Source organism: Hyperoodon ampullatus (genome assembly GCF_949752795.1).
Source record: "Hyperoodon ampullatus genome assembly, chromosome: 12".
Lineage (NCBI taxonomy): Eukaryota > Metazoa > Chordata > Mammalia > Artiodactyla > Ziphiidae > Hyperoodon > Hyperoodon ampullatus.
The window spans coordinates 37,355,171-37,382,428 of NC_136925.1; the positions used below are offsets into that span (position 1 = coordinate 37,355,171).

At 42.0% G+C, this 27,258-nt stretch overlaps 2 protein-coding genes across 2 annotated transcripts in view; one reads left to right on the plus strand and one right to left on the minus strand.

Moving 5' to 3' along the window:
- Positions 1–1,337: 1,337 nt before the first annotated feature.
- Positions 1,338–6,497, minus strand: LOC307061160 (RNA-binding protein with multiple splicing 2-like; the record flags this gene model as incomplete). Its single annotated transcript, XM_079716170.1, has 3 exons — positions 1,338–1,400; positions 1,459–2,172; positions 6,444–6,497. The coding sequence occupies 3 exons, from the start codon at positions 6,495–6,497 to the stop codon at positions 1,338–1,340; spliced, it is 831 nt and encodes a 276-aa protein (XP_079572296.1).
- Positions 6,498–10,356: 3,859 nt separating this feature from the next.
- CRYBG1 (crystallin beta-gamma domain containing 1) overlaps positions 10,357–27,258 on the plus strand; it is a gene marked incomplete at its 5' end in the record, with an annotated part of 218,495 nt that continues 201,593 nt past the window's right edge. The window contains one exon of the mRNA XM_079716281.1: positions 10,357–10,529. Within this exon, the coding sequence (XP_079572407.1) occupies positions 10,357–10,529 (173 nt within the window). The remainder of the gene's footprint in view (positions 10,530–27,258) is intronic.

Here is a 27,258-nt window from a genome sequence, read left to right on the forward strand (position 1 = left end):
ACTTTAATAAAGATCCTGCCCTCAATCACCTCTGGGGGTATACAAGCTATTTTTTCTGCTTGGGACTTGACTTCTCACCACTCCTTTTTCCTGGTTAACACCTACTTACCTGTTAGGTGTTAGTTTAGAGGTCTCTTCCTCTGGGAAGTCCTTCTACTCCCCACAAGAATGGCCCAAATATCTCTCCTATGTGTTGCCTTAACAGCCTGTATTTACCTTCTTTTTTTTTTTTTTCTCCTTTATGTGGCATAAATATTTTGTTACACAAGGTACAAAAATACTTTCACGTTTTGGTTGGTTTCAAAGTTTGAAAAGGATGATGAGTCACAGCAGGGGTGGGGTGTGATGTGGAGAGGTATGCAAAATGGGCAGAGAAAGGATTTTTTTTTTTTTTTTTTTTTTGCCTGCTTTGGGTCTTCGTTGCTGCACGTGGGCTTTCTCTGGTTGCAGCGAGCGGGGGCTACTCTTCGTTGCGGTGTGCGGGCTTCCTATTGCAGTGGCTTCTCTTGTTGCCGAGCCAGGGCTTTAGGCAGGGACTTCAGTAGTTGCAGCACGCAGGCTTCAGTAGTTGTGGCACACGGGCTTAGTTGCTCCGCGGCATGCGGAATCTTCCTGGACCAGGGATCAAACCCATGTCCCCTGCATTGGCAGGGGGATTCTTAACCACTGGACCACCAGGGAAGTCCCGAGAAAGGATTTTCTTAACGGCTGTTGGCCCATCTGAGGAGGAGGAAGCAGAGGACCCCGATGTGAAATGACCAGGGAAACGCTCTGCCTTGGCTGGGTGGTCCTTCCTGTTGGGCGGAACTGGCTGCAGGGCTTGGTCCTCACTGAAGCAGGGTGGGTTCGGGGAGGGGTGTGGACAGAGGGGCTGGGAATGAGGAACGATTCGTGGTCAGGACCTGTTGCTATGGTGACACAATGTGAGAACAAACGGTACACTCACATATACACAAGTGTAAGTGTCTTAATCCATGCCAGAAAACATGCAAAATTAAACGCGTTGTTTCTTTGAGATGGAGCTGCGGAAGCAAATTTGGACTGGAGGTCAGGCCTCGCTCAGTCCCAGGGAGGCCTCTGAGCTGGGTCTGGGTGTCCCAGAGAGAAGGCCCCTGAATCCTGCCGTGAGCACCTTGAAGAGGGGTTTTGGGACAGGACAGGGCTGAGGAAGAGGAGAGGAAGGAAACAGGAAACAGTGCACTGAGTCAGACTTAAAATTCTCAGGCTTTGGAGGGAAGCGGCAGCTCTGCACGGGCTGCCTGGGGGCAGTGGAAGCTCAGGGTGGCTTCCTCCCCAGTGGGGCAGGGGCCTCGAGCTGTGGTGACAAGACTGAAGAACTAACAGAACTGACAAGACTTCCAACCTTGCTGGGTGGTATCAGAGGAAGGGTACCAGCGCACCTCTGGACATCAGTTTCTTCATCCTGAAAATGGGAGAGCGCCACCTGACCTGCACCCTCTGAGCATGTAGGGCAGCGGCGGCAGCGGTAGTGGCAGCGGGGTAGGTGAGCGCAGCAGGTGAGGTGGCTGGGGTCAGCTCTGTGGTGTACAGAGGGTAGGGGGCCCAGGACCCTGGGTATGCGGGGATCAGAGGGGCCCCCATCAGCTCTGAGTGTGCTCCTGGGCAGGGGTGAGCGTTGGTGGGATTTGGCGTAGCCGTCAGCTTGTTCTTGGCCGTCTTGGTGTTGGTTTTGGCACACTCTAGCCTCAGGGTCTGCGGGTTCTCAGGATCAAAGCGAATACAGTTCAATGCCTTCTGGGCGGCTTCTGCTCCTGCCCGGTTGTCAAAGATCGCAAAACCAGCAGGCTGCCTCGATGTGAGCTTGATCGGGGACGCTTCATACCCCTTGAACGGCCTGAAGAGCAGGTAGAGTTCTTTGGGTTGAATGTCCACAGGGAGGCCACTGGCGAACAGGGTCCGGAGCGCCTCCTCCGTGCGAGCCGTGCGGGCGCTGGGCGCGCAGCCCGGCATCAGGTTGCCGCGGTGCTGGGGGTGGGGTGTGGTGGCGGTGACAGGGGCAGCCAGCGGGTCCGGCTGGAGTCGCATCAGGCTTCGCGGGCGCGGGAGACGGGGAGGGGGTGCGGCGGACGTGGCGCTGGGAACCCCGGCCGAGCCGTGGTGGCCGCCGCCTCCGCCTCCGCCTTTTCCCTGCGACCGGCGAGTCTTGCCTTCCTTTTATCACGGAACGGTAATAGACTTTTTACTGGTCTGCGCTCTTTTCTCTGGTCCGCACTGAGCCTTTACCCACTGTTTAATTCCCCACATAGGGCCTGACAGTAGTGGGCGTTGGGCGGCTACTTACTGGTTAGATGGATAAATGAATGAAGCCAGAATTGTCACCTAGGGCTATAGCAGAAAAAGGCTTGGAAACCGAGGTAAGTGGTTTGAACTATATCCCCTAGACCAGGATTTTCCAAACTGTACCTTATGACCTATTAGTGGATTGTGAGATCAATTTAGTGGTTTGCAATAGTTTTTTTATGTGAAATAGAATTTTATAGAACAGAAGAATAGAATAGATCAGAGTGCATCACAAGAAGCAAGGGTAAGTTTGTTTCATAAAACTTTTACTTCAGTTATGCATATCATGCATATATATGCACATCCTGAACTAGTATGTGTGCCTTGAGTCGTGATTATTTCTTCCAATAGGTTAAGTCAAGAAGGTTCTAAAGCTCCTGCTGTAACCACAGGGGAGCCGTTGTGAAGGGTTTCAATTAAGGATGTGATATGATCAGATCTGTGGTTTGGGAAACTTCCTCAGACCATGGTATGAAGGGTATTTTGACCAGCGATGGGGGCAATGGGAGCATCTGAAAAGCTACTAGAGTCAACTGAGAAATGACAAGAAAGATAATGGTGTGGGATGGAAAGGAAGGGTGGGAAGGAGAAGTGGTGACTGACTGGAAGACGGTGCTTTTGAGGGGGTTGAGGTTTAAGATCTAGTACTATGGGCTTGATCTGGAATGCCATAATTCAGGTAATGGAAACATCACAGCCAATATCAATTCAGTAGGAGGAAAATCAATTATACTAACTTTTGAATTGAAGTGACTGATCCATTTAGTCAGAATAATTCGCCCACATTGATATGAATTGCTCTGGATGCTAAATATAGTAGTGACTAATGGGCTAGATTGTCCCAAGTATAAATTACCCATAACTAGTGTTTGAATCTGGTTGCTTAAACATTTAAGCGACTTTTATTATGCTGTCACTATAGTGTATGAAATTATCTATGTTTTTGAGTGGGGAAATCAACCTACATAGCCCATTGCTTATGAATTATCTATGGTTTACTCACCTACCTCAAATTCTTTTCTGGAACAAGACAAATATGAGGAAAAAATCCAGTAATACGTAATTCATATAATTTAATAAGCATTGCATATGAGAATAAATATTATTTTTGTTTCTCTATATAGTAATTATGTCTTCTCTCGCAAAGTCCTCATTCATCTGGAAGAATTATATAATGCTCTCAATTTACTACAGATGGGCAATGCTTAACCTGGGTGGTATGTGGATTACTATGTCTTAGTTGTAGGATGGGACCGCCTCCAAGCAATCTGAATGTAAATCAGGTGTGGGTGTTGTCCTGAATAGTTATTTAGGGGCAGAGGGGTAATGGTGGACGAAGGTGCAGCCAAGGAACGAGACAAAATAAAATGTATTACTTTTTATGCATTAGATTAGTAAGCTAATGATAAAATAATGATTAAAGGCTCACATCAGAGCAACAACTTTAAAATTTTGACCCTTATCATTTAATATTTAGTCTTACCTGTTATACTAGATGTTAAATTCCTAAAGGATGTTGTGGGCCCCACATAGCACTTAGCAGTGCTCTGAGCCATGCTTACTGACTGAATATTTATTAAAAATTACAATGTTGGGCTTCCCTGGTGGCGCAATGGTTGAGAGTCCACCTGCCAATGCAGGGGACACGGGTTCGTGCCCTGGTCCGGGAAGATCCCACATGCCGCGGAGCGGCTGGGCCCGTGAGCCATGGCCGCTGAGCCTGCGCGTCCGGAGCCTGTGCTCCGCAACGGGAGAGGCCACAACAGTGAGAGGCCCGCGTACCGCAAAAAAAAAAAAAAAAAAAAAAAGAACCTTTCAAAAATACTAAGAATAGGGTAAATGAATTATAAGATACATTTTATGTCAAACTAGAGGTATATACTCTATTGCATAAGATTAAAAGCAAGTAAATTTTTGGTTCATTGATATGGTTTATTGATAAGGTAGTAAATATTTTAGTAGTTGTGAGTTTTAATTTTACTTCACAACTGAGGACTCTATTAGCCACTTGAATCTAGGAATATCCTAGGATAAAATTTGGGGGTTCGTTGCTGCCTGACACGTTAGACCCAGACAGTTCCTGTCCTCAGGTAGCTTACCACTGAATCTCACAGATAAAACGATTACCTGCATTATGGTTTTATTTAGAGTTCTAACATGATGCATCTTAGCCTAAATCAGTTACAGAGTGTTTTGCTGAATTAGATAAATTAAAAATCTACTTAAAAATAATTCTAATAGATGGAACAGGGAATCCTCAAAGTAGCCTTAATATAATAAACATTTTGTATTTGTAGTATATTAGAAAGACAGTGTTCAATTTAACTACTAAATTTGGGGGTGGTTTGTTATGCAGCAAGAGACAAGAGAAAACTGATACAGGTACTAGAGTATTGGTCTGTTCAAGTAGGAAGATCAAGTCACATCTTTGAAGTCTCCAAATTACAAATTAGCTGCATTTTGTAAGTCAGTTGTTTAAAATTTAGAATATGTTGTCTCATAGAAACAGATGCATTTTCTTACCAAGTAGTTTGGACATAATTGAGTCTTTATGTGGTAGTTCAGGATTTTTCCATTGCCTACATTCATTGCACATCTCTGAGGTTAAGATACAAAAGGTGCTCATAACTGAGTTGGCTGTTTATTGACCTTGTGCCAGGTCACTGCTTTTTTTTAAGCAAATGTTTTTAGACAAAAAACTAGCGGCTTAAAACTGCACTATTTATTTGGCTCATGAATCTGCTGGGAAGTTCTGGTCTGGGACAGGCTTAGCTGATCTCCAATGGCTCTTTCATGTGTCAGGGATCAGTTGGTGGCTTGACTGGGGACTGGCTTGTCCCAGATAATCTCACTCATATTTCTGATGGTTCACTGTCTGTTCGTGGGGGTAATAGGCGTGACTTAGCCACACATCTCTTATAATCCTGTAGGCTAGTTTAGGTATGTTCATATAGCAGCAAGATTCCAAGAGAAGCAAGGGATTAAGCCCCAAAGTGCAAGTTCTTTTCAAGTACTGCTTGCATCACATGTGCTCATGTTTCATTTGCCAAAATAAGTCACATAACTCACCTAGATTTAAGGAGTAAATGGATTCTACTTCTTTATGGGAAGAGTGGAGAGTTATGGGCATTTTTACAGTTTACCTCAATGTCAACTTAAATTCAGATAGAAAATATAACAGAAGGCTAAAGAAAGAAAAAAAAATCAGTGTAGGTTAGAGAGAGCTGGCCTCTTGACCTCATTCTCTGTTGGAGAATGAGAGGAGATGTTAAATGCACCTGAGATTGCTGGATAGAGGGAGAAGAGTGCAAAGGGCATAATAAGATAGAGGACCCAGCCTCTATCTATCTACTAAATCTTGAAGATGGGCATCACATGACCTTGCCAAAGGGATGCACTCTGCCCCAGACAACCTCCTACCTCTTTAACTGCACTGTCTGACCTCTGTTGTGTGTAGGCTCCCCCTTACCTGCAAAGCACTTAAATGTCAGTGTTACTCAGGGTTTTGTCATTGCTCCTCCTTTATCCTTATTCTACACGTTTGCCCTAGGTAATTTCACCTGATTTCATGGTATCAGCTTCCACCTATTCAGTGATGAAGTCCAAATCTATGTATGTAGCCCTGACCTGTGGCCTCCATAACCATATGTTTCAATGAATTCTTAGACATCTGTGCCTATATAGCCTCCAAGCACTTCAGCCTCAATATGTTCAAGACCAAATTTATTTTCATGCCCAGAGACCCTGATCTTTCTCCTGCTTTCCTGTTTTTAGTTAATGGTTTCACCTTCATCCATTTACCTAAGCTAGAAATCTAACCTCATTGTCATTCTTGATTACTTCTTCTTTATTTACTACAATTCCTGGTATTCCATCTCCTACATGATTTTGTATTCATCCCCTTCAGTCCATTTCCACCCCATCACCTTGGTGTGGACTCTCATCACCTCTCCCCTGACCTCTTGCAGCAACCTCTTAACTGGTCTTCCTCAAATATTTTCACCTTTCTAGTTTTTCGCTACTCCATTCCATTCAGGGACATTGTAAGACCCAAGTTTGTTCATGTCACTCTATTTAAAAATGTAAGCTGGGTCCCTATTGCCTACAAAGCTAAGTCCCAATTCCTTAAAAGCATGGCTCACCAAGTGCTTAGCAATCTGGCCCCACCTGATCGTACCAGCATCATCTCCTGCCATCCTGCCCCACCCCATGCCCTTTTATCCAACCTCACTGAACTCACTATTCCCCACCAACACATGCCCTTGCACAATGCTGGGCTTTGGCCCATGTTGTTTACCCTTTCTGGATTGCCAGCCCTCTCTTCTCCGTCTGATAAATTCTTATTCATCAGCACAGCTCATCAACCTATCACCTCCCTGCTGGTGACTTCCCTGAGCCATCCAGAGTTAGTCACTTCTTCTGTGTTCCCATAGCCTTTTGCCCTTTCCTTCGGCAGTGACTATCTCACGTGCTTTTGGCTGCCTAGATTCTTTTGAGTATCGATGTTATGTTTGGCAAATTTTTAGCCACATGAATTCCATCTCTCTGAAGTAGAACCCAGAAAACTCAAATTTCCCTTGAAGCTAAGAAGCCATTAAAGGATCTGAGCTCCCTCAATCAGATGTACCTGAAAGGAACCTTTTTTTTTAGAAGTGAGCATTAGTGTGCAGGGGGGCAAGGTGTGGGGCTGATCTTCGGTCAAGAGGGATCAGAATAAGTCTTTGATTCTTGGGATGGCAGTAGCAGAGCTGCCTGTGTGTAGCCCCTACTGCGGAGAGGTGATAAGTATGGTGTTTGCTAGACCAACTCTCAGGAGTGGCTGGGCATGTTTGGGCTTCAGAGTCTGGCTCTCCAGCTTTGTGGGATGGTCTGTGAGACATCTCACATGCCATGATAAGTTAATCTATTGCTTAAACAAGCCAAAGTTTGTCTGCTTTTGCAATGACTGGAAAACAGTGAAACACTTTGGTTAGAACATATCAAGTTTTATGGTACAAGTTGTATTTTATCAGGTTGTATTTAAGTGTCTATTTCCCTCACTAGATTAATCACAAGTACTGTATCTTAGGCCTCCTATACATAGTTCTAATTTCTTATATCACTCAGATAAAAAATCTATATTGGGTGCCAACTCTGTGCCATGCACCGTGCTAGTCACTGGGGATATAATAGTAAAAAAGACCCACGTGAACTTTGCTCTTACAAAGTATACAGTCTACAAGATCTGTGCCTGAAACATTCTAGGTATCCAGTTAGTTTAAATACCAATTCATTTGATTAATTATTTCAATGAATGGATATTTACATTTTGAAAATGTAAAAATAAATGAGAAATGTTCTTACGTTTCTCTCAGGCTAATAGGAGACACATACGTAAACAAATAATGTCCGTGCGATATGGACAGTTTGATAACTGAAATATGTTCCATATTCCTTGATGGTAGAAGGGAATAGCATGAAGAATCTGCTTGGAGGAGTCAGGAATGAAAGAATGAATTACTGAACTTGTAATATTTGAGCAAGTGTGCTTGAGAAGATGTCCTCTTTTTTCCCTTTATCCCTTTTACTTCTCTTTTCCCTCTTTCCCTCTTCCCTTCTCTTCCCTTTTTCTTGCTGATCCCTTTGCCCTTTAGGATTCAACTCAAGGGGCCTCCCTTCCCTAGTGGCACAGTGGTTAAGAATCCACCTGCCCACAGGTTCGAGCCCTGGTAATGGAAGTTCTCACACGCCACGGAGCAGCTAAGCCCGTGCACCACAATTACTGAGCCTGCGCTCTAGAGCCCACGAACCACAACTACCAAAGCCCACGCGCCTGTGCTCCGCAACAAGGGAAGCCACCGCAATGAGAAGGCCATGCACTGCAACAAAGAGTAACCCCCGCTCGCCGCATCTAGAGAAAGCCCATGCGCAGCAACAAAGAGCCAACACAGCCATAAATAAATAAATAAATAAATAAGATTCAACTCAAGGGCTACTTTTATAATAAACCTTTACTGACCACTCCTCTTCCTCCCTCCCAAACTCCCAGGCTGGGTTCGTAATGTTTCCAAACTCCCATAAGGCCTGGCACGTACCTCTACTAATTCTCTTACACTTTGACATATATCATCTATGTGTCTGTCAGTCACCAACCACCCCTCCCCGCCAAGTCAAGTCCTGGCACATAATTAGTACTCAGTAAACTCAATAAATGTTCCTTGAGGAAATATAACTTTAGACTACAGTGAGATAACATTACACCTCCATCAAAATGGCTAAAATTTAAAAAATTGATATCAAGTGTTGATGAAAATATAGAAAAACTGGAAGTTTTAAACATTGCTGAAAGGAGAATAAATTGATACAACCATTTTGGAAAATTTTTTGGCAAAATCGATTGAAGCTGAACATATGCCCACCGTGTTACCCAGAGGCTGAGCTCCTGGGTACATATCCAGAAGAAATGGATGCTTATAGTGAAACAGGTTCACACCAGCTTTATTTATAATAGCCCCAATCTGGAAACACCTAAATGTCCATCCACAGTAGAACAGACAAGTGAATTGTGGTATATTTATATCATGGGACAGTACACAATGATTTTTTTAAATGAAAAACCGCTATGTGAAGCAATATGGATGATTCTCATAGACTAATATTGAGCAAAAGAAACCAGAGACGAAGAGGTACATCTTGTGATTCCACTTCAGTGAAGTTCCAGAAGAGTCAAAATTAATCTCTGGTGATATAAATTGAAATAATGGTAAACTTTTACAGAAGGGAGCGGTAAGGCAGTGGAAGGGGACAGGAGAGGCACTAAGGCAGTTTGGGAAATGATCTATATTTTTATAATGGCATATTTAAAATCCACATACAGAAGGATTTTCTAAGGCAATGTCAATGTCAACTGTCCTTTTTAAAAACGTTTTATACCCCAACCACATAAATATGTAAAAATTAGAGTTATATACTTAATAGTTTGTGCTTTTTATTTTACTATATGTAGGATTACATTGATAAAAATGTAAATATAAAAATAAGTAAATAAAAACGAATGTTCCTTGAATGAATGAATGAATGAATGAATAAGTTGGGTCTTCAAAGAGAAAAGAAAGAAGAAAGTATTACAGTGTAAGAGGGACTTGTACTGCATTGAATTTTAAAGCAGTACTTGGTTCTTGAGCACTTTATACTCCAATAATGCCCAAAGTGAATTGCTCATGGACTTCTTTTGCTTAAATATTAGTCCCCTTTGCTATTTAACCAGGATTGTGAGGTTAAAAAAGGAAATCATTAACAGTAAAGCAGATGTCGGAGAGGCCTGTGGGACTGGCATTAATTCACAATGAGGGATCTATTAAGCCCTCGGGAACTGGGGAATATGCCTCATTCCCTTCAGTTTTTTATCCTTTTGTGCTTTATGAGGCGCAAGTACAAATTAATTTTTCAGACTCTTGAAGGGAGAGGAGAGGAGTTGGCACCCGTGATTACAAACAGGAACAGAAGCCACCCCTCACATGATATTTCTCAAGACACCTGAAGGCCAGAGTAGATTAGTTCTAATTGCCGAGCAGCCCGGCCACGGGACGCGCCTCTCCCCATCCTTCTTCAGGCGGGGCTCGTGGCTAAGCATTCTTCTTGCCAGCCTTGCGCAGCCCAAGAGTGACCAGCAACTCCTCAGACGACCGATGGCACATGCGTCAGAGGTGGTGTCAAAACCCAACCCGACTCTGGCTCCCACCACAGAGGATGCAGCGTCAGAAGACGCGGTTCCCAGCCCGTCCAGTAGGTGTCGCTGTCCCGCGGCCGCCGCGCTCCTCGAGGCCCGGGCCCGGGGGCGTGTCCTCCTTACCTTGGGGCTCCGGCGCGCGCACCTCACCTGCGCTCCCGCCCCGTACCTTCCGCGCCGCGGTGGGGTGGGGGCGCGCGCTGTGCTGCGTCCCCGCGACCAGGGGGCGGGGTCGGACAGCGCGCTGGGAAAGGCGGGCCAGCTGGCGCCCAGGTGCGTTCTTCCATAAGGGCCGGGCGGCGGAGACGGCAGCATCCGAGCACCCGGAGGAGGAGGCAGGCGAGAAGATGCCACTGTCGCTGCTACCTCAGGGCGACCACGGGGAGTCCAGTCCGTCCAGGACCCCCAAAAAGCACACCTCTTTCCATTTCTGGCGGTCCAAGAAGAAACAGCAGCCTCCGCGGTCTGACTGTGGGGTGTTCATTCCGCACCCGCCCCCGGCGCCCCTCGGCGAGGCCAGGTAAGCCCCTCGCCGAGCGCCCCCCTCCCCCCAACAGTCTCACCTCCTCCTGCCCCCTTTCTACTCCTGCTGCGCCGACCCTGGAGTCCTCTCCACCGTCAGCCCGCTCGACCCCTCTCGGAGAAGGGGAAAGGCCCAGGGTCGTTTCCCCCGTTAGGAGCGTAACGGGCTCCAAGGGGGGGGGGGGGATGTGGTGGCCGCTGCGAGTGACGGGGTTCCTCGCGGCTTCTGGCTCAGACCAAGCTCCAGCGAGAGGAACTTGTGCCCACCCATGTGGCCTTTATTTTGACTGGCAAAGACTTTACACCAGAGTCTATACTGTCAACTTGCTAACGAGAGCATGTGGGTTTGGTTATTACCGTAATGAACGATGATCGGAGCTCCACCTGGGGATTCCGTAAGACTTGATAGCGGTGCCTGAATTGTGAAGAGTCCCACTCTTGCAGTTGTTATATCTCCGTTGTCCTCACAGGACCCGAATGGAGGAAGAAGTGGGAGGAATGGTTACCCCCATTGTATGCGTGGAGAATCTGAGACCAAAGGGTGAATGGCTTGTCCCCATTGGAATCAGTGGCAGAACCAGGCAGAACCTAGTTATTCAAAGTGTAACTGCCATTGTGCTTTTAAATTCTTTACCACGATTTTGTGAGGATTTTATCCTTTAGGCATAATTATTCAATTATACTATCTGAACTGATGGATTCGTTGAACAATAATCAATTGGATGGTAACAGTATATTTATGGGGTACAGGTGTGTGAAATATTTGTAATGAAGGACAGTTGGCAATATCCAGTGTATCCTTCTGTGTGTGTTTTTAAAACACACCTTTATGAACAATGAGAATAATATTGTGCAAGATTTGCATTGTATAAATATTTTTCCTTTGTTTCTAAAAAAAAGTCCTAATTTGCAACATATTTTCATTCATTTAGCAAATATTTTATTAACTAAGTGCTGGGATATCAAAAACAATGAGAATGGTCTCTGTCGTCAAAGACTTTTTAGTGTCTTGAGGAGCCCAAAAAGTAAACAGTGGGATAAGTGCTATGATAGATGTTAGCATAGAGGAGGGGATCTAGGGAGGTTTCCTGGAGGAGGATGACTGAAGCGCTTTCATCAGACAGAAAAGGGACGAGCAACAAGTTCCAGGCAAAGGTGCATTATGAGCATCGCCAACACTTGGAAGAACATGGTACTTTCTGAGAAGTACTTCCTGAACAGGTGGTTCGGGGCAGTCTATGTGTGAGGGCATAGGGAGAGGCGTGCTAAGAGAGAAGGTATTTTATTTTTTCTCATATTTATCATTCCCAGTAGTAATTGGTTGTAATAGGACATATTTTTATCCACATAAAGACTTACTGTGCTTAACTACTAATTGAAATTTCTAACAAAATATGTTACTTAATAATGATGTATCCAACATAAAAGCATTTTTCCTATTACCTCAGTAAATATTTTAAAAACTTCCATAGTGGTGGTTCTTATCTGACCTAGTCGCATCATTTCGTATCTATCAAATGAGATAATACACAGCTGTAAACAATTTATTCAAATGCAAATACTTTTTAGATTAAAACTTAAAATAGGAGCCTTTGTTTCTCTCCTCGAGCTTCATGTATTTTAGTTCAGTCTTGAAGCATTCCATTCTTTCCTTCGGAACTATGATGAACTTTGTACTAACAAATGTCCTGAGAACTAACCTTACTGGTCTGTCTTTGGGATGTTTTTCTAGTTATATCATGTTTATAAATATTTTGTTTACTTCTGAGAGATTGTACCTGTTTCTAGTAAACAGAGCAGCTAAAGCGCACTTAGGTTTCTGGCCCATCTTTGGCCAATGTGGCTCTCTTGGGCCATCTGCCCTGTACGTTCATTTCTGTCCAGGATTTGGAGGTGGTGGACCTCAGCTGGAATGTGCAGCACTCACTGTGGCCTTTGTTTCTACATAACGATGGGACAGTCATGGCCACACGTATCTGCTGGGCATACACGATTAATATTGTGGGCTTTCAGAGCAAATGAAAGTGAATTTATGTCCTGGATGCGTGACCTTGCGCAAGTTACTTCACCTTTCTGAGTCTCAGTTTCTTCATATGGAAAATGGAGGAAAGAGTAATACTAATTTTGTAAGGCTGTTATGAATATCACATGATAATTCATGTTATTAAATGTAAAACTCTTATCACACTTCTGGACACAAAGTAGAAACTCAGTAAATGTAAAGCCATCACCACCACCACCATCATCATTATTATAAATGCAAAGGTCTAATGGGAGAAATGGAAAAAGCAGGGTTGGGGAGGGGAAAATGCTTCTCTTCCTATAAGAGCTTTTACCACTCCAATGATGGTTCAAAATTTATTGATGTCAGATTTCTGTATTCTGCAAATACTTGTGACTTTCAGTGTAGGTGTTCTAAAATTCAGTGACCATTGCTTTCTTTCTTTACATAAAATAATTTGAACATGGCTGCCTCTCTTCCTAAAATTCACCTTTAGAGGTTTTTTTCAGCTTGGTTTTGGTAAACATGTTAATATGTTATTTTCCATAGAAACAGAGCCTCGCCCTTCTGGGTCAGCCTCATCTCCTCTCTCGTCCATTCTGCTTTTGCCATCAGAGGGACCACGCTGGTGTGTGGAGAGGGCATGGCGAGCTGTGGCCAGACTTTCCTTACCAGCCATTAGTGGCACCGTCATTTATTAGGTTTTGAATTATACTTCATTTAAAAAAATTTTTTTAATTTATGTATTTATTTTTGGCTGCGTTGGGTCTTTGTTGCTGCCCGCAGTCTTTCTCTAGTTAAGGCGAGCGGGGGCTACTCTTCATTGCAGTGCGTGGGCGTCTCATTGCGGTGGCTTCTCGTTGCGGAGCACGGGCTCTAGGCGCACGGGCTCAGTAGTTGTGGCTTGTGGGCTCAGCGCAGGCTCAGTAGCTGTGGCTCACGGGCTTAGTTGCTCCTCGGCATGTGGGATCTTCCCGGACCAGGGCTCGAACCCGTGTCCCCTGCATTGGCAGGCGGATTCTTAACCACTGCGCCAGCAGGGAAGCCCTTGAATTATACTTCACTTTGTAAACAATTTATTCAGAGTGTGGATTCTCTATCTGGGTTTAAATCCCTGTTCTACTTACTGTGACACTGAACTGTGTCATCCTGGGCAAGTTATTATCCTTTTTGTGCTTCAGTTTTCTCATCCATAAAAGGGACATAATAAGCGTTGTTATAAAAATAAGTAAGTTAATGCATGTCAAGTGCTCAGGAAAGTGACTGCTCAATAAATGGGAGCTGTTTCTCCTTTTTCTTATTAGTATCTTGCCTATACTTTCTTTTTTTATATAAATTTATTTTATTTTATTTATCTTTGGCTGTGTTGAGTCTTTGTTGCTGCGCACGAGCTTTCTCTAGTTGCAGTAAGTGGGAGCTACTCTTCGTTGCAGTGTGTGGGCTTCTCATTGCCGTGGCTTCTCTTGTTGTGGAGCACAGGCTCTAGGCGCGTAAGCTTCAGTAGTTGTGACACGCGAGCCCAGTAGTTGTGGCTCGTGGGCTCTAGAGCGCAGGCTCAGTAGTTGTGGCACACGAGCTTAGTTGCTCAGCGGCATGTGGGATCTTCCTGGACCAGGGCTCGAACCCATGTCCCCTGCATTGGCAGGCAGATTCTTAACCACTGTGACACCAGGGAAGCCCTATACTTTCTTTGGAGTAGTAATTTCGTGTGTTTATTTTCTGCTAGAAAATAGTTCTTCCTTTTTATTCTCCCTAATCAAGACATCCAGTGTTATTTTGATTAGAAATGGGCTCTTCGCTAAGGTCAGTACAGTGAACTAAAAATGATCACCGTCAAACTGAACTGAACTCCAAACCTAGAAGCAAGCATTAATGCTCTCTGCAGGGAAGCCAAACTCAGGTGATGGGTGGGCTCCATAATCCTCTGGAAATCAGCAGACCTGGTTTCATTTGGAGGAAAAAATGCAGCCAGCGCCAGAAAGCAGAGCATCCTCATTTCAGGTTCACGTTGTGGGACAGTCAGCAGCCCCTTAGTTTTTCTGTCCTGGCATGGACCTCTTCCTTCTACAGAGGGAAAACAACTTTCCCCCTGTTTATATCACTAGAGTGTTGTGAGGATAAACTACTGTTTTATTCCATGAGAAAAAGAACCATAAAATGTTCTTTGAAAGCATTCTGGAACTGCAGAGTGTTAGTCTTCGTCACCTAATTGATTCTAGTTTTCAGTCTTTTGTGGCTGGTTTAGTGTTTAGAACTCAAAACAGGTTTAATTATTTTCTAATATAAAGGACATAGCTAGATAAGCCTAAGTTTGTTTTACCTAATATTGCATCTAAACTGGTTAATACATACTGGGTTATTTCCCTTATTTAGCTTATGCCAAAGGCAAGAGTTTGAATTTTTAAGTTTCACCACTGATAAAGCAGGAATTTAAATTTTAGGCCTGTCACTTACTAGTGGTGAGCTCCTGGGGAAGTTTCTTTACTGCTCTAACTTCAGTTTCATGATCTGCGACCTACCTCTTGCATTGTTTTGGAGACTTCTAAATATATATTTACAATGACTAGCACGGTGCCTGGAAGATAACAGAGGCTCAATAAATAGCTCTGAGAGCACGCTGCAGTGAAAAAGGCATGGACTGTGGTGTTGGACAGACTCAGTTTCAAATTTGTCTCTGCTATTTGGATAAGTTTTGCTAAGCCTCAGCTTTCTCTGTAAAATGGAGACAATAGCACTTCGCTCTGGGGCTCTCTGACGGTTAAATACTATCTATGTAAAACACCTGGCCCAGGGCCCAACCCGAAACAGGTGCTGGACAGATGAAAGGTGGTGGGAGAGGGAGTGATTGTGGCAGTGATGTTGTAATTGTCGTTGTCTGCTAGTAATGGTGGTAGCATTCATAAATCCCTTTGTACTTTGTAAGTGGAGTCAAATAACTCCAGAAGTCCAGGAGAAGTTGTAACCAGGTCTGTCAAGACATGAAGTACCTTTGGGTATCTGGAAGTACCTTTGTAGTTGTAAAAGTGCAGCCCTTTGTGCATTGAATGACTTAAAAGTCTTAATACATCTGATTTAAGAAGCCAAAGATAAACTTTATACTTGAAGTTAGAGGCATTTCTCCTGAAGTGATTTTTTGGTTTAGTTTTGTTTTTTTAGATTTTTTAAAAATGTGGACCATTTTTTTAAAGTCTTTATTGAATTTGTTACAATATTGCTTTCTGTTTTTCTGTTTTGGTTTTTTGGCCACAAGGCATGTGGGATTTTAGTTCCCCAACCAGGGATCGAACCCACGGCCCCCGCATTGGAAGGCAAAGTTTTAACCACTGGACTGCCAGGGAAATCCCTCTCCTAAAGTGATTTTGGAGTCTAAGTTTAGTATCGGATAATTCTTTGCCACTTATCTCTGTCATTATATTACTTTACCCACTCTATTTCTACACTTTTAGTCATTATCTTCTTAGTCCGTAACCAAGTGATGTGAACACTTTTGGAGACCTTTAGTACTTCTGCGCTTAGGTTTATTTCTTTTTTCTTCTGTAGCTTTCAATTATAAATTTTATTTATAAGGATGAGACAGCGAATCACTGCTTTACTATTCATGCATGATTAGAGCCATGTAGCAAAGATACTCAATATTGAAATTTATTTTCTAATTGCTAATATTCATTCAAAATGCCCATCTTACTATGAACATTAAAAACACTTATCTGTGTTAACTTTTAGTTCACCTAAGGCATTCGTTGTGTTTTAGGAATGTCCATGCAGAAAAAAGTGATTTCGTTATTTAAAAAAATTGTGTCTGGTGAGGTTATTTGAATCTTGAACTGTATGCATTTCTGTTTACCTTGAAAAATTTATCAAACGATTGTTTAATCTCCCTTTCATGTTTTAGCTACTGTATAGAAGATCTAGAGAGCCTGTTCATGAAAAGCAATGCAATCTGACCTACAGAATCATTTTTCTAGGATTAATGATACATTATTCTATGGCAGCAAATTCCTTTCTGTATCTAATTGAAATGATTCTCAATCAGAATTTAAAGAGAAGTTTCTTATGTCCAACAAACACTTACTGAGCACTTATTCTGTATCAGGCACTGGGAAAAAGAACAATGAAATTAGAGATGACCTCTGCTCCTAAGATACTTGTAGTCTAGTGGAGGAGGGGCATATGGACAAATAAAGTAGCATGTCATGCATTAAGTGCAGAAATAGAAGATTTAATCAGATGCATTGAGGTCAGAAGAAGGATTACCTTGAAGGAGCAGAAAATTTTTTCTCTCCTGAAGAAGTTTTACTCATACTGAATAATTAATGAGAATTTTTATTCTCTCATATCGAGATCATCAAAAGGCTCTAAATCTTCTTCAGATTATGATCATCTTAAACTATATCCAATACTGGACAAAAAGAAAAATCATGGAAACTTTTATTTTCTCAGTGACATTTAAAACAAAGAGAATCAAAAAAAAAAAAACCCCAAAGAGAATCATGTATTCAGGATTATGCTTAAATAATTTTCCATTTAAAATATCTAGAGCCTTAGATTATCTCAGCTATTCTATCACATTTTGGCACCTAGGAATAAAGATTGGGCTTCAGTTGTGACATATTGATTTGAAAACCTTCGCTGAAATTATAGGTAAACATGATATTAATACTCTAAAATTACAGGCTGAAAATGAGTGTTTCTTGACATTTTTTAGATAGATTTACAGATCCAAAGAGGATTGTTATTTAGGGTACACAGCTAACTTGGTGTCTACTCAATCTCTGTCAGAATGATTCTGGAGGCTCTTTCAGGAAGAGTCCAGCATTGCCTGTGTTCTAAAAGCAAGATGTTCTTCCTTAAGAGCAACCTATCTTTTTTTTTTTTTTTTTTTTTTTTTTTTTTTCGGTACGCGGGCCTCTCACTGCTGTGGCCTCTCCTGTTGCGGAACACGGGCTCCGGACGCGCAGGCTCAGCGGCCATGGCTCACGGGCCCGGCCGCTCCGCAGCATGTGGGATCCTCCCGGACCAGGGCACGAACCCGTGTCCCCTGCATTGGCAGGCGGACTCTCAACCACTGCGCCACCAGGGAAGCCCAAGAGCAACCTATCTTTATTTTCATGCCAAATTTCCTGGCATATCCAACAGGTGTCTTTTCATATATTCACTTTAGAAAAATGAATTCTGGACTTTTACCCAAGAGAGGATTGAAATGTGAATTCAATATCTTGTCCCAAAGTGAGTTTTCAAGATAAGGTATGTATAAATATCTGACACTTGTGGGGATTTTGGCAAGAAAGGCCAGTCAATTGTTTGAGTCTCATTAGCTCACTTGATTGCTCCCTTAAAACACAGCTGCATTGGGCCAACGCAAATGCCTCATGAAAATACCCTGGTGGATTCAGGTTTATGAGATGCCTTCATGCTAGAGAATGAGCACTTGCTTAGTGCTGTCTTTACAGCACTGTGTGTCTCCTGGATTGGCCTATTCAATGGGAGTGAAGCAATGACAGAGAAACTTCATAACAAGGGATCATTTTGACAAAGTACCAGGAGACCCCGAGACACACAAGTGAGGCAGAGAATCCTAAGTCCGTTTGTGGTGTCCCAGTTTCTCTCATCTGCAAGTTATAGACAAGACGAGGACCGGTAGAACCTGTAGCTAACACAGAAAAATGAAACACAGAATTAACAAGTGCCTTTCGTTTTTTACCTTCCCCTGTATGGAAGTTAAATGAGTAAAAGTAAGTTACTGTTAAGCTTGGCAAAATATTGGTTTGTAGTTTGGTTCTCTAGTTGGATAGTTTTTTATCTTGAAGTTGGGGTCAAAAGGCAAAATAACATGTGCTATGAATAAGACAAGAAAATACAGGAAGCATTTGATTTATAATAACTTTAGACCATGTCTATGAAAACCTTGTTTTCCATCAAGGTTCCGTTGAAAGATGCAGTTTATTTAACATACACTGTGTCTGTCAGACACTGTTCTAAGTACTTTACAACTATTAACTCACTACAGTTAATTCATAACATCCCTGAGAGGTAGGTAATCTTATCAATATTATTCCTATTTTGAGGAAGAATGAGGCACAGAGGGGCATGGTAATTTGACTGTCAGGGAGTTCATTATGGTTGGGGCTAGGGTTCTCCAGCTGGTGGTCTTGAGTCCTGCAGTTAATCACTGCAAATTGAAAGCACTGTGGTTAATGCTACCTTCTTTGTATTCCCACAGTGAGTGTATGTAGGCTGTAGATTTCACATGCAGGAATTATAATATACACAGGAAAACAAGTTAATTTTTGGTACTAACAATTTCTATATTAATTAGTGAAGAGAAAAACTATTTAAATACATTAAAATACAATGTGTTAAATTCTTGGAAGAAAAAACAATTTTAAAGCAGAAATTCTAAAGTGTATGTTATATCCAAAAGTATCCATGTCTAGATCCTTAGTCTGGGGCTTCTGCCCAAGCTTCGTCAGGAAACAGCATGACCTGGAAGGGGACCTGGTTGGTACACCCTTCTTCTTCCCTCACGGTCTCGGCCCAGGCAGTAGAGTGCAAAGTCAGATATAAGTGGCTAGCTAGGTGGCCCTCAGAATTTACAGTTGCTGCTCAGGCTAAGTGGGGTGTCAGAATTTCTCAAGGAGTAACTCTCACTTAGGTCTCTAGAGGTCCTGCTGCTTGAATCCTTTGGTTTTACTTGCTGATTTATCATTGAGGGTTCCCTGTTAATGAATACAAGTTTCACCTTATGTTGACCTTACACTTCAAGGATTATAAACTACTGCTGGTATTTTATCCCTCATGAAGCTCGTAATGGCTCTCTGCAGCAAGCCCAGACCCTCATTTTATAGATGAGGAAACTGAAGTTCAAAGAATGCAATGCAAATGGGGAAGTGCAACTAAAACCAGGTTTTCTGCTTTCTGCTCAGCTTTCTTTTGGATTCTCTTGGCTTATAGACTGTACCGCTCCATTCCTGGCCTCTACCCAACTCTGGCAGGAGCCCAACTGACTCATCTAACTTCCTGATGACTATTCTCTGGGACATCTTTGCCTAGATTCATAAACCAACAACTATGAGACTGTCTAATCCCCAGATTGAGTTATTAGTTTTTCAGCTGGAATATACACTATAGTCTGGTTACTGACATACTGAATACTTTCAGAGTTCCTGCTACAATTAGTACTTCTCCTACTACCTAAAAAACAAAAAACAAACAAAAAAACCCCAAAACCAAAACACACACACACACACACACACAAAATATCTTAATTCCTGTTTTCAAAAAATGTTTAAAGTTTGCACAACCCATACTTTATAATAATAAGATGGTCTTTAAAATTATAGAGTAGGGACTTTCTGGTGGCACAGTGGTTAAGAATCTGCCTGCCAATGCAGGGGACATGGGTTCGAGCCCTGGTCCAGGAAGATCCCACATGCCACTGAGTAACTAAGCTCATGCTCCACAACTACTGAGCCTGCGCTCTAGAGCCTACAAGCCACAACGACTGGGCCCGCGTGCCACAACTACTGAAGCCCATGTGCCTAGAGCCTGTGCTCCGCAACAAGAGAAGCCACTGCAATGAGAAGCCCACGCACCGCAACGAAGAGTAGCCCCTGCTCTCCACAACTAGAGAAAGCCTGCATGCAGCAACGAAGACCCAACGCAGCCATAAAAAAATAAATAAAAATGAAAAAAAAATTATAGAGTATATGAATGTGTCCCCCTAAAATTCATAACTGAAGCGCTAAACTCCAATACCTCAGAATGTGATTGTATTTGGAGAGAGGGACTTTAAAGAGAAAAAGTTAAATAATGAGGCCATTACGGTAGGCCCCAATCAAATCTAACTGGTGTCATAATAAGAAGAGGAGATTAGGATACACAGAGAGACACCAGGGGCATGTACGCACAGAGGAGCAACCATGTGAAGAGGCAGCAAGAGAGCAGCTGTCTGTAAGCCAAGGAGAGAGGCCTCAGGAAAATCAACCTTGCCGACACTTAGGTCTTGGATTTCTAGCCTCCAGAACTGTGAGAAAATAAATTTCTGTTGTTTTATCCAAAAAATAAATAAATAACATTATAGAGTCTATCCATATTGTACCCATTCAAGAATTCCTTTTATGGGGCCTGACATAATAATGGCGCTGAGACGGGGAATATATTTTATTTATGATCTGTCATTTAGATGTTTTCACAATACTGATGAATTTCATAAATATTCTATGAAAGTACAGCTTGATTGTTTTTGCCTCTGCTATTAGAAAAAGTTGACAGTAGAACCAAACTGTTGACACTGATGTTGACATACAGTGTAAGTGTCTCCTTTATCATGAGTGCCATGTGCAAACCTAAGAACTGGCCCTTTTCAAGCCTGTGCAGGGGAGGCTGCCCCAGGCCTTGCCAGCCGTTCTTGGCTCTACTTGCAAAGGTTGGCTTGCTTCCCCACTGTGCCCCTCCTGAGAACTAAGTGGTTGCTATTATCTGCAAGAACTATTATCTTACTGTTATTATATGCAAAACAAAATGTAGTTACTCCAAGGTGGGGTTACAAAACTATTCTCTCTTACTATTGACTCCCCAAAACAATTTTGTCTGGAATACACTCAATTATCGATCAGGAATCCTTCATTGGAGGCTACTTTGGATGGAAACAAGAACATTTGTATTCCCATATGTGTCAGTAAACATGTTTAAACAAGTTAGTCTAAAACTAGAATTTGGATATTTATTTTCAAGATAAAAGCAAAGTATGACAAGTATGACTGAATATCCAGCATTGGCTCAAAGTTTTGACTTTTACCACTTTGCATATTGTGACTGTCCTAATCTCACCCTGTAAGAAGTTTCAAGTAGTTTGACCTAGAAGTCATAGTAGCTAGTGCATTACCGGTGCTTAATTGTATCCTTCCTTGTTATTTCACTTTTATTTAAAGCTCTTTTTTATGCCCATAAGGGAACAATCAGTCCTAGATCTAGGTGATAACTGTTGATGCATTGAGGCTGTGTTTGCATCATCATGTAGTTCCCCACAGAGAAGCTCCTCAGGAATTTATGCATCGACTTCCTTGCTCACTGCAGGACTCCTGGTTGCTTTCTGTGTGTGTAATCATACTCTGGTTACAATTCCACAAATTTACGAAGCCAGCAGATGTTAAACAAAGGGGAGCACCAATTTTTATCTTCATGCCACCCAAGAACTGATCAACAAAGAGCAAAAGACAGCCAGTTGGGTTTGGGCTGTTTTCTAAGGAAAATGGGTGCGGAGGTGGGGAATGGAGGAGAGGAATTCTCCTCAGCCCAATAATTCCCAACCTCTCCTATAAGTTAAGTAAACATAAGAAACTTAAGAATACATAGGTGGGGACTTACCTGGTGGTGCAGTGGTTGGGAGTCCGCCTACCAGTGCAGGGGACATGGGTTCGATCCCTGGTCCGGGAAGATCCCACATGCTGCGGAGCAACTGAGCCCATACGCACGGCTACTAAGCCCGTGCTCTAGAGCCCACGAGCCAAAAAGAAAAAAAAAAAAGAATACATAGGTGAAAGGGCACGAATTGTTGATTACCTATTATGTGACAGTTGCCTTTATATTCAGTGTATCTCATCTAATCTTCATAATAGCTCTGCCAAGTAGGTGATTTTACCCCCATTTTTACAATTGAGAACACAGAACCTGAAAGAGGGGAAGTAGCTTACCCAAGCTGATTTAGCTGGTAAATGACAGAACAGTATTTGAACCCAGGTCTTTCAGACTCCAGAGCTCATAATATTTTCACCACACCATGAGAAAACTAAAGCTGATTGGATGAGCAGTTGGTAGAATGTGTGAATGAGTGTGTGTGTGTGTGTGTGTGTGTGAGTGAGTGTGTGAGAGGTAGTTAAAGAACAGAAGCATCCAACAGAAATGTAGTTATCCATTTACTCTCAGAGCAATCACCCTTTCAAAGACCAGGAAAGATGCATTTCTTCTTTTTAATTATCTGCATACTGCCACGTCCTATTTAGAGAAGGGGAATACCCAAGAATGAAGAATTCATGTGTGCTGGGAAGTCCATGAGGCATTCTTGTTTTCTTGGGAACATTTGACTTGAGATAATACTGCCGAGAATCAGTGACTCAGTCCCTGAAGTGTTAGCTAAACTTGTTGCACCTGATTTCCAATCTACTCTCAAAGCCACCAAGTCTTTACCTGTTGCTGAGATTATTCAGAGTATGCAAAGGTGAAAAATGTTGAGGATTTTTCACTCTGCGCAAAGATTAATCATAGCCCTAGAAGAGGAAAGAAAATGCTGGTGACCAAAAGTCTGAATTTATAGGAAATACTGTTGACTTGAAAGATGTAGATCTAGAGAGTTTGATGTAAAAGGATTATGAAAACCCTTTAAATAATCTTTGTCTTTATAGGAGCTAGCAAGTTTGTCTTTAGTGCTCATTTCTCTGAAAATTGAATTTTATTTTGACTTTTATGTGTTTGAGTTATTCTTAAAATTACATTTAAGAATGTTCATTAATTTCTATGAGTATTATTATATGCACAAAACTAACTTACAATAGGTCATAGAAGAGAGTGAATTTCTTTTTCCATTATACTAGACTAAAACTTCTGTCCTGGTACTTAGATTTATTGTAGTTATTTTAAAGCATAAATTACTATAGGCATTAGTACTGTCTAATTTCCAGAGTACAACTGGAAATTTGCTACTTTATCTTGAACCACACTGTCTGCTCAGTTCTGCTTATTATAGACTTTCTCCAATTTTAAAAACAATTATCCAGTGATAATGGTAATTGAAGCATCAGGTTTGCTTCTTTCATGTGACTCAAGGAACTGAGCAGATGTTACTGCTATCAAAAGCGGTCTTAATATATGGTCTTTGGTGTCTGTGTCTGTCACACTCAGGAAGGTAAGTAAATGTGAGAGTGAAAGTGCACCGATGTAATTCACTTACTTAACATATGTGGACACCTGCTGTGTGTGAGGCCCTGGGGTATGGGCTGGCAAACCAATTCAAGCTCTATTGTTGGGAAACTGAGTCTCATTCTCCTGTCTCTAAGACTGTGCAATACTCACCATTAAAATGAAAAGTTGCCCATTTGCCATTATAATAAGGTAGAAGAATAAATGTTCAAACATTTATTTGTTTGTGCTTGTTAAAGCACAAGACAGAGGCTGAGAGATACAGGAACTTAAGACTCACGGGGGATGAAGGATTTATGATGTTTGAGAGGTCTCAACATTGATACTGCTAAAGGAATTCCAAAGACCACTTGATAATGTTATATCCATCTATTCTATGGACATATATATGTGTAAAGTACTTAGTGCTGGCATGTATGTGTGTGTATATATACACACACACTCAGTGTGTGTCTTTATATGCACACATACATGTACTTATATGTACTCAGTGTGCATGTATGCATGCATGCATGTGTGTATACACACATATGTACTCATATCTGTGCTCAGTGCTAGATTACTTACTTGGTAAATTAAGCATGTGCTTACAATATTAGCAAAGCAGGGAGGGATGAGAAAGAGAAAAAAATTCAGAATATGCCTGGAAGTTTTATGTTATTTCAGAATATCAAAATTTTGTTTTAGAGTTTAGAATTGTTTTTATTTTGAGTGACATATTGGTTGAGGGAGGCATAATCTTTTCAGTGGTTCAAGTGATCATTATACAGACTTCTCTATATTCCTTGTTTAAAGAGCTGCCAGTTGGGGTTAAGGGGGGTGGAAGAAAATATAATGTGAACTATGGAAAGTAAGAGAGAAATGTGCCCAGTTTATTCTCATGTTCTTCACATGAGTTGTATTCCAGATCCCAAAAGTATCATTTTATCTTCCCTGAAAAGGCTTGATTGGTTGATACCACTTTTCAAATGACCTGTCCAGTTCCATGGAAGTGGTCAGAGTAGTGAACCTTCGAAGGGACTGTTCTTTTATGATTGAGACTCTCGTTTTATTTGTTGATGTAGACTACATTTGCTTTAGCTATTTTGGCAACTTTAATAACTATTTATGAATAACACTTTCTGTTCTTTTTCTGTGCATGTTTTCATATAATTTAGCACTAAAGATGAAATTACAAAGGCAGCATTAGATGCCTTTTGTGTCCTGTTTTATTTTCACTTAGCGTTATATCCTAAGCATATTCTCATGTCATTAAAATATGTAAAATAATTTTCTTACTCATTCCCCTATTGCTGGACACTTAGGTTCTTTCTGATTTTTCATTATTAGTAGTAATGCTGCAGTGAACATCTCTGTGTGAAACCTCAGTCTCTGAATATTCTCTGTTTGCCCTTCCAGATCCACTCTCCACCTTCCTCTGTGCTCCTGAGAGCTGATTGATAGACTGTGTGGACCAAGCTCTCCTGCCCTCTGGTTTCTAGCTGGGTTCAGCCAATGGGAGGCTTTGGAGGAGAGGGCAGGAGCAGGAGGTGGCACTGGAGTGTGGTAGTGGTTTTGTTACTCTGCTGAAAGCTACAGCCTCTTCTACAGCTCACATCTTGCCAGTTCCAGTACTCACACCTTCCCCTTGCCTATCTGTCTAGAGGTAGTAATGATTTCCTGCTGTTAGGAGCCCTGGGCTGCTCCACTGCCCTTTATTCATTTTCCTTCACCTTCCCACATCTTGTAAATAGTTCTTTAAACACTTTTTAGTCATCTCTTCTGTGTGTGCCATCTCTTCCCTGCTGGGATCCTGTCTGACATCATCTAAATCTGAGTGGTATGTTCTTTTTATTATATTTTAAGTTAGGGTCTTTGCACTGCAGAAAGGTAAAAGACCATTCAGAATAGGGTAGGGAAGTACAATTAGGTCAGGACCAAACTGGTGCTAGATTGAATTAAATTACTCTCATAGAGATATAAGCAAATTGCTTTTGGAACAGAGAGAAGGGGGCAATAAAGTCTTCCATGCCCTGTGTTGAAAATGCCTGTACTTAAAAGATAAGGAGGATATCTTAGCTGCCAAATGTTTCCAGTTCTCATGTTGCATTTGGATATTATTGGCTCAGTTGATTCATTTTCATTCTGGGATTTTGTGGCTCACCCCTTATATTTTTCCTCCTGTTCTTGGCAGTTTGCATATTCATATGTACGGCCTTCTATATCCACTTACATTGTGTTGGCCAAAAAGTTTGTTTGGGTTTTTCCATAAGATGTTATGAAACTTTTTGGCCAACCCAGTATATTCCTTTTTCATCTACATGTTTCTTATGACCTCTCCCTTTTAGAAAGCACACTTAGGATTTTGTGAGCTGAGTAGATGCCATGCGTTTGGAATTCCTCCATGTATGAGTGATAACTTTCTTAGTCTTTAAATAAAAAGCAAAGCATCTAGCAAACGGTTAACTTCATTCACTTTTGCTTCATTTCGAAATCTTAGAGTCTATAATTTTCCAGAACAAATGCCAAAGTGTTCATCAAACTTACTAGGGGCTGTTATTAGTTCACAAATCTTTTCAGTCGAATGATAATGTCATCCATGGCTAATGGGTCATCACTGCCAGATCCCTGACTGACATGGAGTATTGAGGCTTATCCAAGGACTCACCTGGTTGCTCAAAAGTCTAGTCCCTTTTAAAAAATAAATTTTATGTATTTTAGGAAATGTCTTTGTTGATTTGATATTCACATTATATTTCATGCTCTTAGGAATGTGAATTGCTATGAATATATTCTACCCCAGGTATAGAGTAAGGATAATTCACTTAAAATTCAATGTATAAACTTCTCACCATTTAATAATTACCAGTGATGGCAGAAAAGAAAAAAACAAAACCAAAAACCCAGCAGTAGAGAAATGAGAGGGCTTTGGTCTTAATCCTGTATTTCTCAGTTCCAAATTAGAAAACTTTGGGCAAATCATCTAAACTCTTTGAGCCTCAGGGTATTCATCAATAAAATGGGAATGATACCAACCTGCCTAGCTCCCCACCAGGCTGTTGAGAGGCTCCTTGGAAACAGTGTGTGAAAAGTTTGGTGAGAACCGTGAGGTTTTCGGTAAACTCCATCACCCCTTGACTCATCCCTTGGCTCTCCTCACTTCTTTTCTGGAAGACTTGTAAATTATTTTCCCTTTTCCTTTGGTCTTTTCAAAACTGAGTGGATACGTGGCAGTATTCACTTTTCTGTATCTTTTCTCCATCCTAATCTCCTCGGTGTCCATTCCTCCCCATCTCCGGAATTCTGGTCTGAAGCTGGTACGGGGCACTCCCATCCATGTCCCTGTGCAAAGTGACGAGGTGAAAGTGGAGACTCTGTGGATCCTCGTGCTGTTCTGCATGGCCCCTCCTTCTCGGCTTTCTTCCCCTATCCCTTCAGTCTGTGCCACCTAAATGCCTATGGGAATTGTGGTAGCTGGATGGACACACCCATATTTCCTCCTCAGCCACTGCCAACCAGTTGCCTTTCTCTTACAGATGCAGCGTATTTCACAGAGGAAGCTCATGGGATTCCCACATAATTCTAAGTAGTTAGGTCTGGTTGTCTCCATTTAACAGATTAAGCAGTTGAGGCATGAAGTTTTTTAATGAAAGTGAGTACTATATCCCAGGACTCCAGAATTGTAGCCAGTGCTCTTTCCACTCTAGCTTCACAGATATCCTAGCAGGGTAGATGGAGAAAAAAATGTTTGTAGCTTTATTGGTTTTTGTGATGTGCTTTCTTTTTCTTCCCTTTTTTAATTTAACATGGTCAAGTTAATGGAATAAAATGA